We start from the raw sequence: 17537 nt of genomic DNA, 5'->3' as shown, positions 1-17537 counted from the left end.
AATATATCTGTCCCATCTAGTTTGAAACAATCAAATTAACAAGTCCTCCATCCACCTACGGACTTATCGTCCAAAAAGCACATGGCCTTGAATATTACATTTACTTTGCTGCCGTGAAACAAATTCATTTATGAAGAACCAACTTTCTTTCTTAAACAAGTACACCACTGATGGAGCATTTTCTACATGCTCTGAACTTGAGGCCTATGGTCTCTTTGTTCTCTGTGAAAGGATTAACCAGGAAGTTGAGTAACAAATCACTCATCAGAATTTACAGTGTAACCAATTTAGCCACACAATGAAACCCAAGTCGGAAAAAAATTTAAAGGGTTTTATTACAAATTAACACTCAGGTTAATGTAGACAAATCTCAAAATTATACTATAGAGATCCCGAATAACCATAGGGTAGCCAAATCTCCTAAAGAAATTTAGACAAGTCAACATAAGGCAAACCAATATTTCAGTGACAGCAATACAAAAGATTAACAACAGAAACTGGTGTTCAGAAAACAGATGGCGGTCAGTTCTCTTACACATTAGTGCCAGTTAAAAGCATCTTACTAAGTTGGACTATGGACAAATAGGAAATCTTCCAAAGAGTCTAGACTATTACAAAAAAAATTGAACTGAAAGAAATAAGATCAAAAGGTGAGGAGCTAAAAATAGGACAAAAAGGATTTGGGAAAAAGAAAAAGAAAAATGAAAGGGAAGGTGTCAGCATTTCAGAAGCTCAGTCAAGAGGCTTCTTACAGAGATTTAAGTGCAGGCCTAAGCCACACTCTATAAAGCATGGTGACAAAGGAAAAGTCACAGCTCTGTACCTCTCAAAGTCCAAGGAAATCTGCTCTGCTGCCAGGCAGTGTAAGTCCTATTTAATACTGCACAATCCATCAGATAACACCTTCCATATCACATCATAATCTTCTCCATCGTAGTCTCCTGTCCCATGGTACAGTTTGCAACATCACCTCTCGATCCCACAGCAGTCCTGAGAACACGGTTGTCCTTGGTTCTCTGGACATCATTTGCAACGTGTATGAATAAGGGACAGTCATTTTTTCTCTTGGTGTGTCTCTACTTTTCACGGTTTTGTTCCCAGAGTCCCTTTGAATAAAACAATAGTATGTCAATTTCCAAACTGACATTTTATGTCAAATGTGCCTACAATGAAATGACATGTTAGCAAAAATTGGAAAACAGTTTCTCATTTTAAAGAAATTCAGGCCTAGTAATGTCAGTGTTAAGCATTTTTCTCTAATGCACATTACATTTTACATTATATTGTGCACACATTAGTTTCTTCATGTATATAATGTTGATTGTACTTTCTCATATTAATCTTTAGGTTACATTCAACATAAACAAAATACATTTTTAATACATGTACTTAAATGTGGCCGAGGTCGATATTTCTCAATGTCAAACATAACCATTAGTGTAGCTCTCTTACATAAATTGTTATTGTTTCTAATGCAAACACATTCATATAACATAAGGATGATTATATTATTCCACTCAAAGATTATTTTTCACTGAATAAGGTTAAGGCACACCATACATAATTTCCTAATACTACAGTGAATGCATTCTCTTATTTGATTCAAATGCACCACTTTACATTAGTTTCATATTAATTCACATATTATGCTCTATATTATGGTCACTTATAGATCAACATTGTAGCGTCAGGGGTCCAGCAAATCTACGTTGCTCCACCACCCTATTGCCTTCAGAGACAATTAAGGGACTCAGAGTATCAGTCCCACCACCTAATACTCGCAAGACAGACCTAATGCCCACAACCAGCAAAATCTTGTGCCATTTAAAATGTTTAACAAAACAATGAATCATTGAAAATAAAGTGATTCAGTACTTTTTGCAAACAAAACGAAGAACTTTATGTATTAGGAAGGTCACCATTATTCCCAAGGGCTCCCTTTGTGAAATTCTAAATTTCAGTCCCACTGAGAATGGAGGATTTATAACTATTGTCAGCATATTATTTCTCCTTCCATTAATCATGTGAATTATTACTGCCCATTGTATTTGCATGCACTCCTCAAGTTTAATCTTGCAACATTAATCAAAGATCTCGTTATTTTGATTACCAAAGTAATGGCAAGTAAATTTTCTTTGGATAAAGTTTGCATTACTGAAGGTTCAAGGTTGGCCTTGAAAATATATATATATATGTATATATATATATGTGTTCGATGGCATGTGTAGCTGCAGATACACATGCTGTGCATTATCCTGCCATCTAGTGTTGGGCTAAGTGACATTTTCCATATATATATATATATATATATATATGTCATAAAAATAATTTTGCACATTTTGAAGTTTCTTGATTCAATTTTTTTTTTTTTAGAAAAATAGAACATTGTAGCCAGAATATACATAAAAATGCTTGCTAGTAGAGAAAGGTACTTGCAGACGTTAGCTGCATATGATCAACATATTAATCACGACATGGTATGATAACATCAAATCACAAACGAACAGAAAATAATACAAAGAGTCGAAGACATTGAGAGCTATTACACAACTGTCTTGAAGATATTATTACACATCCTTTGTAATGCCGACATATGTCAATTTTGCTAATGCACTGCTGGGTGCAAGGTCCTTTTTTAGATATGCACATCATACAAAATAAAGCAGGCTGTAGGGGTAAAACGTGGAACCACAGACGAGGCAATAGTCTTGGATGCAAAGTTGAGTGATGGCCAGGATTTAGGGGCATGGGGAGGATGACAGGGTACTTAAATGATTCATCTGTGTCTGTTCTATTGTCACTGCACTCCTGTCAGAACCAAGGAATGTTGCCTGTTGCATATCTCTAACTGTTAGAGCTATGTGTTGTAGAGGATTTTGTGTTTTTTAGGTTGGTTCAATATTTTTGTATTTCACCTAGTTATTTTGTCACCTTTGCTTTTAGTCTCTGTTGGTTTGTAACCACATAAACGTCTGTTTCCACTCATCTGTGTAGCTCCCTATTCCATTCTTCCCATGTAGCCGGACCATCAGCCTTCCATTTCTTCACCAAGAGAATAAACCTGGTCTCATACTTATGTTTGAGATTGGGCATCAGACCCAAAAGAAACATCTACAGGGGGCAATCCATGGATTGGTTATACTTGGTATTTGTTGTGTGATGCATTTACAGCTATCTGAAATGTTGCAAAATATTGTGCTCAGTGAGGCAGGTATGTTATGTGCGGTGGATAACATTTTGGTGTATTCATTGTAAACCGGGAATTTCTTGATACTGTTTTTGGGTAAGCTAAAGCTTTACCCCTTTCCTGCTGCTCAGATATATTGTTTTTTAAGTCTAGATCCCAAGTTTATCTCAAGTCACGAAAGTCTAGTGTGGTCATTTGTGTAAGTGATGTATAGTCTGTTGATGACTTTCTTGGTGTTAACAATGTCAAGCACGCTTTCAAGCACAGTGTTGGATGGAGGAGGCTCATTGTGTTGTGGCCAGCAATTTTTAACAATACTGGTCATTGCGCTGAACAGTAGCCATTGTCCTGCTGAAATGGGATATTCCAGTTGGAGGATTTGAAAAGAATTATACACTGTATCATTATATGGGTCACCTAGATTGGTGATGCTGACATTTGCCCAAATCAAATGAGCGCATTTCGATGTTTAGAAATAAAGTCCACCCCAGAAGCCATTATAAAACTAAAACAATGTGCTTTATTTGCCGTTCAATATTCATCCTATTCAGCACAGACAACAGAATGTGATAATTTGTTCCACGAGAGAGAGCACAGATGTGTACCTATAATCTGTTAATTCTGATCGACTCAAAATGTAGCTCCTCAGCATGGATAATATTTCCTCATTTTTCTTTGAGCACATCATTCATAAGACAGCAGCAGCAGCACATACACCCTCTACATTCTCTGTCACCAAAAAGACCTTATATGTCTGCCTTTTTCAGGGTGATCACAGTGTGGACAGTGTCTTTCTGCAGTTTGGGTGTCCCTCAGTTGCATCTGCGCCTCAATCTGTCATTGATCAGTACAAGCCAGGACTTGCTGTGGCAGTAGAGATGGACTCTGGCCTCCTCCGCCTCTGTGTCTGCGGCTTCTGATGCTGCTGCTGACCAGAAGATAGTGCAGAAATAGAAGAGGAAGACGCGGTGTGGGATTTGCTCTCTTTAATTAGTATAAACGCACAGTGTTATCACGAGCAGTAGAAGAAATAACATTCTTCTTCCTTTGAAAAGGAAACCTGGGCATCCTTATGATTCACTGCCTAAAATCTCAAAGTGAATAAACCGAGTTGCATAAACCTCTTTGGCCTTGCAAGCAAAGCCTTTTTCTTCTCGATTTACAGAACAGTTTAGACGTGGGGTGATGCTTGGCGTCTTAACTCTGAACACATCCACTGAACAAGGCCAGAACAGAGAGGCTGCACTCTGTTTGAAAGGTGCATCCCCATTGTGGAAGGTTGCCTTGTTGCATTGGCTCAGGAAAGTGGAAGAATACAGAGGCACCTAGAAGTATTATAGATATCAATTTACTCTTGTGTAAATTAAAACATCACATGCAAGTTTGCTTCAGCAAGGAATTTGCTATGATTAGGGCTGTTCGGTGGGCTTGTGAGTGGAAAATTACTGACATGATCCCGCTGCTTGTACTTACATGTTGTATGTTCTGACCCGTGTTTGAAGCAGTACTTCGTAAGTCGCTTCACAGCCTAGGCGTAGGCTGAGAGAGTTTGCAAACATTTAAGCGACGAACTGCCAGAGCATTTGAGGTGTAGAAATCACGGTCATGGAGTGGCTTTTCAGTCTTTGGCGGCCATTAGTCCACAATCGATTGTCAGTTTCCTTCTCGTTCCTTCACAGATCTATAGCTTCCAACCAACACAGTTCTTCTCAGTCACATTTGAGTGGAGGCTGTTCTCTCCGACACCTTGCAGATTACTTGCAACACATAGGCAGATGTGCATTTGTAACACTGTCACAAAAATTAAACCTCTCAGTAGATCACGGCAGTTTCAATCAATGCATTTTATTTTTTGGGGGGGTATTCCGTATAATGCACAAGTAGCCCAGAGAAGCACCCAGTCATTTTGTGTGTGTTTTTTTTTTAATTAGCAGAAGTAGCTCTAATATTAGACTCTGTACAAACAATGTGGTGTGTACTGGCGCAGATGAGATACGTTTACAGAAACCAGAATGCTCTGTGGGTGGGGACATATAATTGGGACAGTACTTGAGGGCTTACCAGTTTAAGGAACACTTGCATAGCAAGCTTTGAGCAAGGTACCGGAATCTCATATTATAATCCGCTGCAACTGCCAGGAGTGAATTCCCGCCTCCGTCTGTGCAAGGGAAGTTTAGCTGAGCTTGTGCAACCCGCTGGCATATATTAATGCACATATACACTGGAGCCAGAGTACTAGTGACGTCCAAAGGATGTGAACGAGTGAGGGCAAGAGCTTGTCACGGATGAGTTTTCTGATTTGTGCACTGATTACGATTTCTAGTCAAGAAGATCACCAACTGATCACTAACTGTCCGCTCAGGTATGTGGTGTATGAACTAACTAATCAGTGTAAACAAGAGTGCATGAGCTTTATTAAGGACACTAACTTTAAAGTATGCATTTAAAAAAAGATACTGCAGACATTGAAGCAGAACCCATTTGCTTATTGCTTCTGAGGCAATGGAATTAGACATTACCAATCAGTTGTAGGTTGAGTTTACCTAAGCATTAGGGCGTATTCTAGTAAGGCCTATTACGCCTTCAACATTGCTTGCTGGCCAAGAAGCTCAGCATGTAACCTGATAATAACATTTTGGCAGTGTAGCTAGGGTAAAGTTCACCAATTCACGTGGTGTTGTAATGGATCCCATAAATTCTAAATGGAAATGCTTGTCGGGCAGCCCATTTCCGGGAAACTGAAATCCAGCCTAGTTGCTCACCGGCTATTCTAGGAAACCAGAGAGTGCTCACTAAATCATTGATAAACTAATGAGAGCACTGCTCTCTGCTTTGGGTACACTGCAAGCACTACAGGTCCCTGCACAAATCAATGGCTAACATGGCTGAGGATCTGAATCTCTTTGGTATTCAGAAACTATGATGCAGGAGAGATTTACTGGTACTCAAATACATTGGTGTAACCTAAAAGTAAAGATTTTCTAACTGATGACAGTACCTCTTCAGCTCATTCAGGGCCATGACTTTTCCTTCAATATTTTTTTTTTATTAAAGGTGCATGCCTTCTTTTCTCCTCTTTATTATTTAAACTGTGCTATCTAGTCCTTCATGACCCCACCTATTGATTTTTCAACATTAAGGTCATTTTGATTTTGTGAAACTAGGCCATCCTGTTAGACACACACATCAGTAATGCAACTCATTCCTTGTATTATATGTATTGAGATAAACTATATAATATATGATATGAGAGAGAACTTCCCACCACCCTATTGCAAGTCCAAATCAGTGACTACTCCCCTCTTCATGACTACCATTCAGGTTCAGTTTACTTTGCAGCAGTGTCAGCAATCCATGTTGTGACAGTGCCGTCTTCATGATGGGGTACTGATTGAACGCTTAGTGTCCTACAAAAATGTCAACTTTATAACCCTACTGAAGACTATCCCTTATCTCTCCAGTCTGCAGCAACTCATACCGATGGGAACCTCCGAATCAGAATGGCCCCGGGCACCCATCCTTTCAAGGTGACAGTGGGATAAAAATTTGTCAGTTTGCCCAAGACTGTCAACTCTTACTTAAACTTTTAGCAAGCAGGGACTTCTGCTTAACCATGACCTTCAGGCCCTTATAAGATTGGGATGTCCATCACCTACCTCAAGTTGAACCCCACCAAGGTTGAATTCATTCTGATCACAAAAAACTCAAAACAAACACAGATCGAGAATGTGCTCTCCAATTCATCAGCAAAAAAATCTCCCTAGGTTCCTCATTGGGAACAACCTCCCTTTACAAAAGACCACAGTAAAAAAAATTGCAAAGTGCCTGGTAGCAGCTATTGCTCGTCTGCAAAACCAAACCATATCTCCATAGGCAGCATTCAGAACCACTGTCTCAGAACAAGTTATTTCCCACCTAGATTCACCCATGCATCTGGCTCCAACCAGGAGTGCCACAGCCCTCAACCCATCAAGAAATAAGACCACTTCTCTCTGAACCTAAAAAAACTACACTGGATGTTATGGTCAGAGTCCAAAACCAAGCATTCACCCAGGAACCTGTGCCTGGAAGCTGCGCCTCAGATAGGTATGCTGGAGCCCCACGCTGGATAGTGATAATTCAGCTCAGATTCCCCCCCCCCCCCCCCCCCACCACACACATGCATACTAGAAGAAGCATGGCTGATTTCAGGCAAAATGTCCCTCCCTTCTCATAATCAAATCCTCCAACCTCTGGACATAGGTGGTGCTAAAGGCCATTTTGTGAATACTTGCTGCCTTTGTGCCTTTGATGCTGTACGTCTTCTCACCTAATAAAGCTCCCATGGTACCAGAATATTGTTGTTAGAAGATTATCTGACATAAGTATCATGTCCTAAGTATCGTCTATAAAAATATTGCCCTACTCAAGAGATGCAAGAGGGAAGAGACCAGCAAGCAAGTCATCCTAAGTTGAGATCTCAGGCTGTTGAATAACATGACGTCATGGCTTAAGCTTGCTTCTTCACATCTCTAATTCAGGAAGAAGCAGGAAACTCATCTTTGCAAGGAGCACCTCATCCAGCAGCAATAGAAAAACCACTGCTTATCACACTGCGGAATGAGACTATGAAGATATTCCTCTTCTCTGCTTTTGCTAAATCTTAAATCAATTCCTTCTCCACTTATAGTTGCATTGCTGTATTACATCCTATAGAGAATCATGCTTTTTAAGTCCCTTTACAGAGTGGAGGGAGGGAAGCACACATGTGATATTTATATTATATGTATATATGTATATATATATATTTAATAATATTTATATTATATATGTATAATATTAGAAAATATTTTGACCTCCGGTTTGTAGGATAATGTAGCATTGTTGAGGAATTTGGTAATAAAAAACCTGTGAGATCTCAATGACGGACGATATATGCACAATTCTAGATCCATACTTTGTTGAAATTACATACACTTCTGTCTTGAATTTCCTTGTCAGATTTCCATCTCAATGGCCTTCTTGAACCATAAGTGTTATGAACATCTGTAGTTCTGTCCCCACTCTGAGCCTATGGGACTTCAGAACCCCATATTAAAAACTCCCTTTAGCTTCTCCACTATTAAAGAGTTTCTTTTTAGTTGGTTCATTGTTCTCTAATTCATGGCAAATAAAATACACATCCCAGCTCATATCACATATTGATAAGACTGGCACTAATAGCCTCATAGAGAATTATTAATAAGGGTCATCAAACAGGATGAGAAAATATGGAAAAAGGTACAGCGAGCAATAAGGTTCTTAGAGAGAGCTAGTCATAATTACCTTCAACAGACATAGCAATGACTATCATGCAGAATTGTGGCCCATTACTGTGCCTGCCATGTAGTTATCTATTCCACCCTGTCTTTGCGAAGACCACCATCCACAATCAACCCAGCCATAACAGCTGCCACCCTTTTTTTAAATATTTTACCCTGTTCCTCCAGCGTTTGTCAGCTAACCATCCTAGAGGCCAAGTCCTATGACATCTGCAGTGTATTTATACTGTGTATGCCCACTGCATTTGTCATCTATAAATCCCACTCTGTAATACCTAATTCACCCAGTTCCACAGTGTCGGCCATCTCTCATTAGACCTGGCATCCTTGGTGTGATCTCTCCTAACCTTTTGCCTCTACTTCCCAAGTTGTTGCTGTGTGCTGGACTCTGTTTTTGCTGTTTTTGTTACTCTGGGCACTTCACCACTGCTGACCAGGGCTAAAGTGCAAGTGCTCCCTATGTGAAATTGTATGTGTAATTGGCTTTTCCATGATTGGCATATTTGATTTACTAGTAAGTCCCTAGTAAAGTACACTGAAGTTGACCTGGGTCTCTAAATCAAATGCTACTAGTGGGCCTGCAGCACTGATTGTGCCATCAGCATGAGCAGCCCTGTATACATGGCTCAAACCTGCCCCTGTAGTATCTGTGTGTGCAGCTTTAAACTGCCAATTCGACCTGGCAAGTGTATCCATTTGCCAGGTCTAAACCTTCCCTTTTTATACATGTAAGGCACCCCTAAGGTAGGCCCTAGGTAGCCCCATGGGCAGGGTGCAGTTTATGTTAAAGGTGGGACATAAACTGATGTGTTTTACGTGTCTTGACAGTGAAATACTGCCAAATTCAATTTTCTCTGTTGCAAAGCCTATCTCTGTCATAGGTTAACATGGGGGGGCTGCCTTTAAATATAAAGTGCAGTTTCCCTTTGAGAGCAGATAAAACAATGGAGTTTGGGGTCTCTGAACTCACAATTAAAAAATACACCTTTTAGTGAAGTTGTCTTTTAGATTGTTAGTTTGAAAAAGCCACTTTTAGAAAGTAGGCATTTTCTTGCTTAAACCATTCTTTGACTCTGCCTGTTTGTGGATTCCCTGTCTGGGTCAGACTGACAGTTGGGCTGTTTGTGAATCTCCTCTAGACAGTGACACAAAGGGAGCTGGGGTGTAGCCTGCATATCCTGATGAGCCATCTGGGATAGAGTGGAGGGAGGAGTGGTTACTTACACCTGAATGGGCTGTGCCTGCCCTCACACAATGCATTCTCCAAGCCCCTTGTATGTGTCTGGGGCCTGGCCCGGGCAAGGTAGAATCCTATAAACAACAAAGACTTTTCTTTGAAGTTAGGCAACTTCAAAGGCAGAAAAGGGTATAGGTATTGGACCCAAACCCCAGACTTTAGATTCCTTCAAGATTTGCTTCTGGAACCAAGAGGAACCTCTGCCAAGGAGAAGAGCTGAGGAGAAGTGCTGCCCCTGCCTGTGACTGTGCTTTGTTGGTCTATCCTGTAGTTGCTGCTTCTGTCTGTGAAAGGGGTCAAAGACTGGACTTTGTGGTATATTCCTGCTTGAGAAAAATCTCCAAGGGCTTGGACTAAGCTTGCCCCCTGTTCTGACGTCTCCGGGCCATCAGAGACTTCCTCTGCCAGCACCTGGACTCTCTGCTGAGATTTCTGCCCTGCTTAGTGGTGCCTAATCCAGTCCCATGACCCTTGAAAGGAGAAGCTGGTGGAAAAACCAAGAAAAACCAAGTGAACCGACTTAGGATGACTCCAGACCAACGCCGCTGCCGTGACACCACCTGCAACTGAAGCAGTTGGTCCTCGCTGGAGTGCGATGAACCTGCAGGCCCGACATAGCTGAAATCCACGACTCCGTGGAAGTCACCGCACCACGTTGTACCTGCCGGATATCTACTCTGCCGGAAGTGCGCTGATCCAGTGCTTTGCACCGATGCCGCCTCACCTCCACTGCTCTGCAGCAAGGACCTGATGCCTCTTCGTGACGCCTCCACTCCTTCACTCCGCAGCACCGGAACCAACGCCGCCTTGGATCCAGCAACGCCGTGATCCCCGACTCCGTGCCCCGGCGTGTTTCCATATTTTCACAAGGTACTGTATCTGGGGTTCTGTGTGACTCAGTGACCGGCACCATTGGCGTCGGATTGATGGAAATTACTCCGTTACGACGCCGTGATATCACCTAATCAAAGCATTTGTGTTTCTGAGTGCTATTTTTGTGTTTGATCTTTAAAATTTCATAACTTGACTTATGCATGTTGGATTTTTGTCAGTTTGGTCTTGTTTTGTTCAGATACATATTGGCTATTTTTCTAACCTGGTGTTTTCATTTTGTAGAGTTTTCACTGAATTACTGTGTGTGTTTTGGTACAAATACTTTACACATTGTCTCTTGGTTAAGCCTTTCTGCTCGTGCCAAGCGGGTGACTTTTGCCCTGACTAGAGTAAGGGTCCTTGCTTGGACATGGGGTAACCTGACTGGCGACCAAAGACCCCATTTCTAACATCTCTCTATTCCACAAAGCCCTCATGGTGGCTGCCTACTGCTCACACCACTCGGCCCCCAGGCTACGCCTTCCAAAAGTCAATTTAACCATTTGTGCCACACAGATCATATGGCAGCCACCTCAATCCTTTCCTGAGAACCAGGTCTACAATGTCTGAGACCAAGTATGACCACATGCCATTCACTTGTACCACTCCAGCATCACACCATGCCCTTTTCATCAAAATGAACCATCGGTAGCCCCCTTTATTCACTTTGTATCTAGTAATCTATACTGTCCAGGCCAAGCTAACCTCGGATATTAAATTTTTTTGTCAATTTCTGTCAACTACTTAGAGCACACGTTTTGAGAGCCTTCTTGTTTAGTACTGTGTGCTACAAGAAAACATTTATAGGCTAGTGTGCAGTCAGTTTGGGCATAGGCACACCTGCATCCAGAACGCCATCAGACTGGATACTGAAGAAGTGTAAGAAGAAAACACAGAGGCCACAGCACCATCTACACAACCAGGATCTGGAATGCCATCCTAGTGTGCGTCAGGACCACACCTGTGCTCCTTCAGCTTGAGAAAAAGTTGAAGAAACACCAATTTAAAGAACACTACATCTCGAAACCAGTAAATAGGTCACCTCCCCTTTAGAAACCCAATAGTGTAGCTTCGATTCACTGTCTAATTGTATCTTCGCCTTCGACCCTGTTCAGTGCCCTGATACCTCTATTGATTGTTATGTGCACAGACTAATAAGTAACTATCTTTTCCTCTTTGGGTAGGTGCGGTTCACAAAGTACCTTATGATTGCACTAGTACATTATTAAACTATACTACTGAAGATTTCTTACCACCCCAATGTATGCCATCTGCTCCACACAAACAGCATCTCACATAGTACCATTTTTACACTGTGAACGTTTGATTGTACTGAGAGACACTGAAATATTAAACAGTTACAATATTTCTTTCAGGCTGCTATAAGATCACCACAGTGTTCAGCCATGCACAGACGGTTGTGTTGTGTGTAGGATGCTCCACTGTGCTGTGCCAGCCCACGGGAGGAAAAGCCAGACTTACAGAAGGTAAAGCAATTTTGGACGCAACCCTTTGTGAATGCTAGTGTTTCTATGTACAGGGTTTTTACAGATGTGTTTAACCCCTTCGCTGCCAGGCCTTTTCCCCCTCCTGTGCCGGGCCTTTTTTTGCCTATTTGGGGCAGTTCGCGCTTAGGCCCTCATAACTTTTTGTCCACATAAGCTAACCAAGCCAAATTTGCGTCCTTTTTTTCCAACATCCTAGGGATTCTAGAGGTACCCAGACTTTGTGGGTTCCCTTGAAGGAGGCCAAGAAATTGGCCAAAATACAGTGAAAATTTCGTTTTTTTCAAAAAAATTGGAAAAAGTGGCTGCAGAAGAAGGCTTGTGGTTTTTCCCCTGAAAATGGCATCAACAAAGGGTTTGCGGTGCTAAACTCAGCAGCTTCCCAGCTTTCAGTAACAGGCAGACTTGAATCAGAAAACCCAATTTTTCAACACAATTTTGGCATTTTACTGGGGCATACCCCATTTGTGCAATTTTTTGTGCTTTCAGCCTCCTTCCAGTCAGTGACAGGAATGGTCATGAAACCAATGCTGGATCCCAGAAACCTAAACATTTCTGAAAAGTAGACAAAATTCTGAATTCAGCAAGGGGTCATTTGTGTAGATCCTACAAGGGTTTCCTACAGAAAATAACAGCTGAAAAAGAAAAATATTGAAATTGAGGTGAAAAAACCATCAATTTTTCTCTACGTTTTACTCTGTAACTTTTCCCTGCAATGTCAGATTATCGAAAGCAATATACCGTTACGTCTGCTGGACTCCTCTGGTTGCGGGGATATATAGGGCTTGTAGGTTCATCAAGAACCCGAGGAACCCAGAGCCAATAAATGAGCTGCACCCTGCAGTGCGTTTTCATTCTATACCGGGTATACAGCAATTCATTTGCTGAAATATAAGGAGTAAAAAATTGCTATCAAGAAAACCTTTGCATTTCCAAAAAGGGCACAAGATAAGGTGTTGAGGAGCAGTGGTTATTTGCACATCTCTGAATTCCGGGGTGACCATAGTAGCACGTGAATTACAGGGAATTTCTCAAATAGATGTCTTTTTTACACACACTCCTATATTTGGAAGGAAAAAATGTAGAGAAAGACAAGGGGCAATAGTACTTGTGTTGCTAATCTATGTTCCCCCAAGTCTCCCGATAAAAATGGTACCTCACTTGTGTGGGTAGGCCTAGCACCCGCGACAGGATATGCCCCAAAACACAACGTGGACACATCACAGAAAACAGAGCTGTTTTTAGCAAAGTGACTACCTGTAGATTTTGGCCTCTAGCTCAGCCGCCACCTAGGGAAACCTACCAAACCTGTGCATTTCTGAAAACTAGAGACCTAGGGGAATCCAAGGAGGGGTGACTTGTGTGGCTCGGACCAGGTTCTGTTACCCAGAATCCTTTGCAAACCTCAAAATTTGGCTAAAAAAACACATGTTCCTCACATTTCTGTGGCAGAAAGTTATGGAATCTGAGAGGAGCCACAAATTTCCTTCCACCCAGCGTTCCCCCACGTCTCCCGATAAAAATGATACCTCACTTGTGTGGGTAGGCCTAGCACCCGCGACAGGATATGCCCCAAAACACAACGTGGACACATCACAGAAAACAGAGCTGTTTTTAGCAAAGTGACTACCTGTAGATTTTGGCCTCTAGCTCAGCCGCCACCTAGGGAAACCTACCAAGCCTGTGCATTTCTGAAAACTAGAGACCTAGGGGAATCCAAGGAGGGGTGACTTGTGTGGCTCGGACCAGGTTCTGTTACCCAGAATCCTTTGCAAACCTCAAAATTTGGCTAAAAAAACACATGTTCCTCACATTTCTGTGGCAGAAAGTTCTGGAATCTGAGAGGAGCCACAAATTTCCTTCCACCCAGCATTCCCCCACGTCTCCCGATAAAAATGATACCTCACTTGTGTGGGTAGGCCTAGCACCCGCGACAGGATATGCCCCAAAACACAACGTGGACACATCACAGAAAACAGAGCTGTTTTTAGCAAAGTGACTACCTGTAGATTTTGGCCTCTAGCTCAGCCGCCACCTAGGGAAACCTACCAAACCTGTGCATTTCTGAAAACTAGAGACCTAAGGGAATCCAAGGAGGGGTGACTTGCGGGGCTCGGACCAGGTTCTGTTACCCAGAATCCTTTGCAAATCTCAAAATTTGGCTAAAAAAACACATGTTCCTCACATTTCTGTGGCAGAAAGTTCTGGAATCTGAGAGGAGCCACAAATTTCCTTCCACCCAGCGTTCCCCCACGTCTCCCGATAAAAATGATACCTCACTTGTGTGGGTAGGCCTAGCGCCCGCGACAGGATATGCCCCAAAACACAACGTGGACATATCACAGAAAACAGAGCTGTTTTTAGCAAAGTGACTACCTGTAGATTTTGGCCTCTAGCTCAGCCGGCACCTAGGGAAACCTACCAAACCTGTGCATTTCTGAAAACTAGAGACCTAGGGGAATCCAAGGAGGGGTGACTTGCGGGGCTCGGACCAGGTTCTGTTACCCAGAATCCTTTGCAAACCTCAAAATTTGGCTAAAAATACACATGTTACTCACATTTCTGTGGCAGAAAGTTCTGGAATCTGAGAGGAGCCACAAATTTCCTTCTACCCAGCGTTCCCCCAAGTCTCCCGATAAAAATGATACCTCACTTGCGTGGGTAGGCCTAGCGCCCGCGACAGGATATGCCCCAAAACACAACGTGGACATATCACAGAAAACAGAGCTGTTTTTAGCAAAGTGCCTACCTGTAGATTTTGGCCTCTAGCTCAGCCGGCACCTAGGGAAACCTACCAAACCTGTGCATTTCTGAAAACTAGAGACCTAGGGGAATCCAAGGAGGGGTGACTTGCGGGGCTCGGACCAGGTTCTGTTACCCAGAATCCTTTGCAAACCTCAAAATTTGGCTAAAAATACACATGTTACTCACATTTCTGTGGCAGAAAGTTCTGGAATCTGAGAGGAGCCACAAATTTCCTTCTACCCAGCGTTCCCCCAAGTCTCCCGATAAAAATGATACCTCACTTGCGTGGGTAGGCCTAGCGCCGGCGACAGGAAACACCCCAAAGCGCAACGTGGACACATCCTAAATTTTGGAAAAAAACAGAGGTGTTTTTTGCGAAGTGCCTACCTGTAGATTTTGGCCTCTAGCTCAGCCGGCACCTAGGGAAACCTACCAAACCTGTGCATTTCTGAAAACTAGAGACCTAGCGGAATCCAAGGAGGGGTGACTTGCGGGGCTCGGACCAGGTTCTGTTACCCAGAATCCTTTGCAAACCTCAAAATTTGGCTAAAAATACACATGTTACTCACATTTCTGTGGCAGAAAGTTCTGGAATCTGAGAGGAGCCACAAATTTCCTTCTACCCAGCGTTCCCCCAAGTCTCCCGATAAAAATGATACCTCACTTGCGTGGGTAGGCCTAGCGCCGGCGACAGGAAACACCCCACAGCGCAACGTGGACACATCCTAAATTTTGGAAAAAAACAGAGGTGTTTTTTGCGAAGTGCCTACCTGTAGATTTTGGCCTCTAGCTCAGCCGGCACCTAGGGAAACCTACCAAACCTGTGCATTTCTGAAAACTAGAGACCTAGGGGAATCCAAGGAGGGGTGACTTGCGGGGCTCGGACCAGGTTCTGTTACCCAGAATCCTTTGCAAACCTCAAAATTTGGCTAAAAAAACACATGTCCCTCACATTTCTGTGGCAGAAAGTTCTGGAATCTGAGAGGAGCTACAAATTTCCTTCCACCCAGCGTTCCCCCAAGTCTCCCGATAAAAATGATACCTCACTTGCGTGGGTAGGCCTAGCGCCGGCGACAGGAAACACCCCAAAGCGCAACGTGGACACATCCTAAATTTTGGAAAAAAACAGAGGTGTTTTTTGCGAAGTGCCTACCTGTAGATTTTGGCCTCTAGCTCAGCCGGCACCTAGGGAAACCTACCAAACCTGTGCATTTCTGAAAACTAGAGACCTAGGGGAATCCAAGGAGGGGTGACTTGCGGGGCTCGGACCAGGTTCTGTTACCCAGAATCCTTTGCAAACCTCAAAATTTGGCTAAAAATACACATGTTACTCACATTTCTGTGGCAGAAAGTTCTGGAATCTGAGAGGAGCCACAAATTTCCTTCTACCCAGCGTTCCCCCAAGTCTCCCGATAAAAATGATACCTCACTTGTGTGGGTAGGACTAGCGCCCACGAAAGGAAAGGGCCCAAAACACAACGTGGACACATCACATTTTTTTATAAAAAGCAGTGCCTACCTGTGGATTTTGGCCTGTAGCTCAGCCGACACCTGAGGAAACCTAGCAAACCAGTGCATTTTTGAAAACTAGAAACCCAGGGGAATCCAAGATGGGGTGACTTGCGGGGCTCTGACCAGGTTATGTTACCCAGAATCCTTTGCAAACATCAAAATTTGGCCCAAAAAACACTTTTTCCTCTCATTTCGGTGACAGAAAGTTCTGGAATCTGAGAGGAGCCACAAATTTCCTTCCACCCAGCGTTCCCCTAAGTCTCTCGATAAAAATGGTACATCACTTCTGTGGGTAGGCCTAGCGCCCACAAAAGGAAATGGCCCAAAACACAACGTGGACACAACATATTTTTTCACAGAAAACAGAGGTGTTTTTTGCAAGGTGCCTACCTGTGGTGTTTGGCCTGTAGCTCAGCCGGCCCCAGGGGGGGGGGGGCAGAAATGCCCTAAAATAAATTTGCCCCCCCAACCCCCACCCTCCCCCGCCGGGAGCGACCCTTGCCTACGGGGTCGCTCCCCCTGCGTGACATTGGCACCAAAAAACAAATCCCCAGTGCCTAGTGGTTTCTGCCCCCTTGGGGGCAGGTTGACCTAAACTCAGCCAATCTGCCCCCAAGGGGGGCAGAAATGGCCTAAATACAATTTGTCCCCCAGGGGAGCGACTTTTGCCTGATGGGTCGCTCCCCATCTCTAAAAAAAAAAAAACAAAGAAAAAAAAGAAAAATTCCCCTGGCGCCTAGAGGTTTCTGCCCCCCCCCCCCCGGGGGCAGTTCGGCCTAGTAATAGGCCGATCTGTCCCCCGGGGGGGCAGAAATGGCCTAAAATAAATTTGCCCCCCCAACCCCCACCCCTCCCCCCCCGGGAGCGACCCTTGCCTACGGGGTCGCTCCCCCTGCGTGACATTGGCGCTAAAAAACAAATCCCCGGTGCCTAGTGGTTTCTGCCCCCTTGGGGGCAGATTGACCTAAAATTGGCCAATCTGCCCCCAGGGGGGCAGAAATGGTCTAAATACAATTTGCGACCCTTGCCTGATGGGTCACTCCCCATCTCTAAAAAAAGAAACAACAAAAAAAAAAAAAACAAACAAAAAAAATTGCCCTGGCGCCTAGAGTGTTCTGCGCCCCCCCCGGGGGCAGTTCGGCCTAATAATAGGCCGATCTGTCCCCCGGGGGGGCAGA

General features: G+C 43.3%; 1 protein-coding gene across 1 annotated transcript in view; it reads left to right on the top strand.

Moving 5' to 3' along the window:
- RPS27L (ribosomal protein S27 like) overlaps positions 1-17537 on the top strand; it is an 82559-nt gene that overhangs the window by 52491 nt on the left and 12531 nt on the right. Inside the window, exon 3 of the mRNA XM_069222006.1 lies at positions 11974-12084. Within this exon, the coding sequence (XP_069078107.1) occupies positions 11974-12084 (111 nt within the window). The remainder of the gene's footprint in view (positions 1-11973; positions 12085-17537) is intronic.

Source organism: Pleurodeles waltl, chromosome 3_1, assembly GCF_031143425.1.
Source record: "Pleurodeles waltl isolate 20211129_DDA chromosome 3_1, aPleWal1.hap1.20221129, whole genome shotgun sequence".
Classification (NCBI taxonomy): Eukaryota; Metazoa; Chordata; class Amphibia; order Caudata; family Salamandridae; genus Pleurodeles; species Pleurodeles waltl.
Note: the sequence above shows the minus strand (reverse complement) of the source record. Positions and strands in the feature narration are given on the sequence as shown.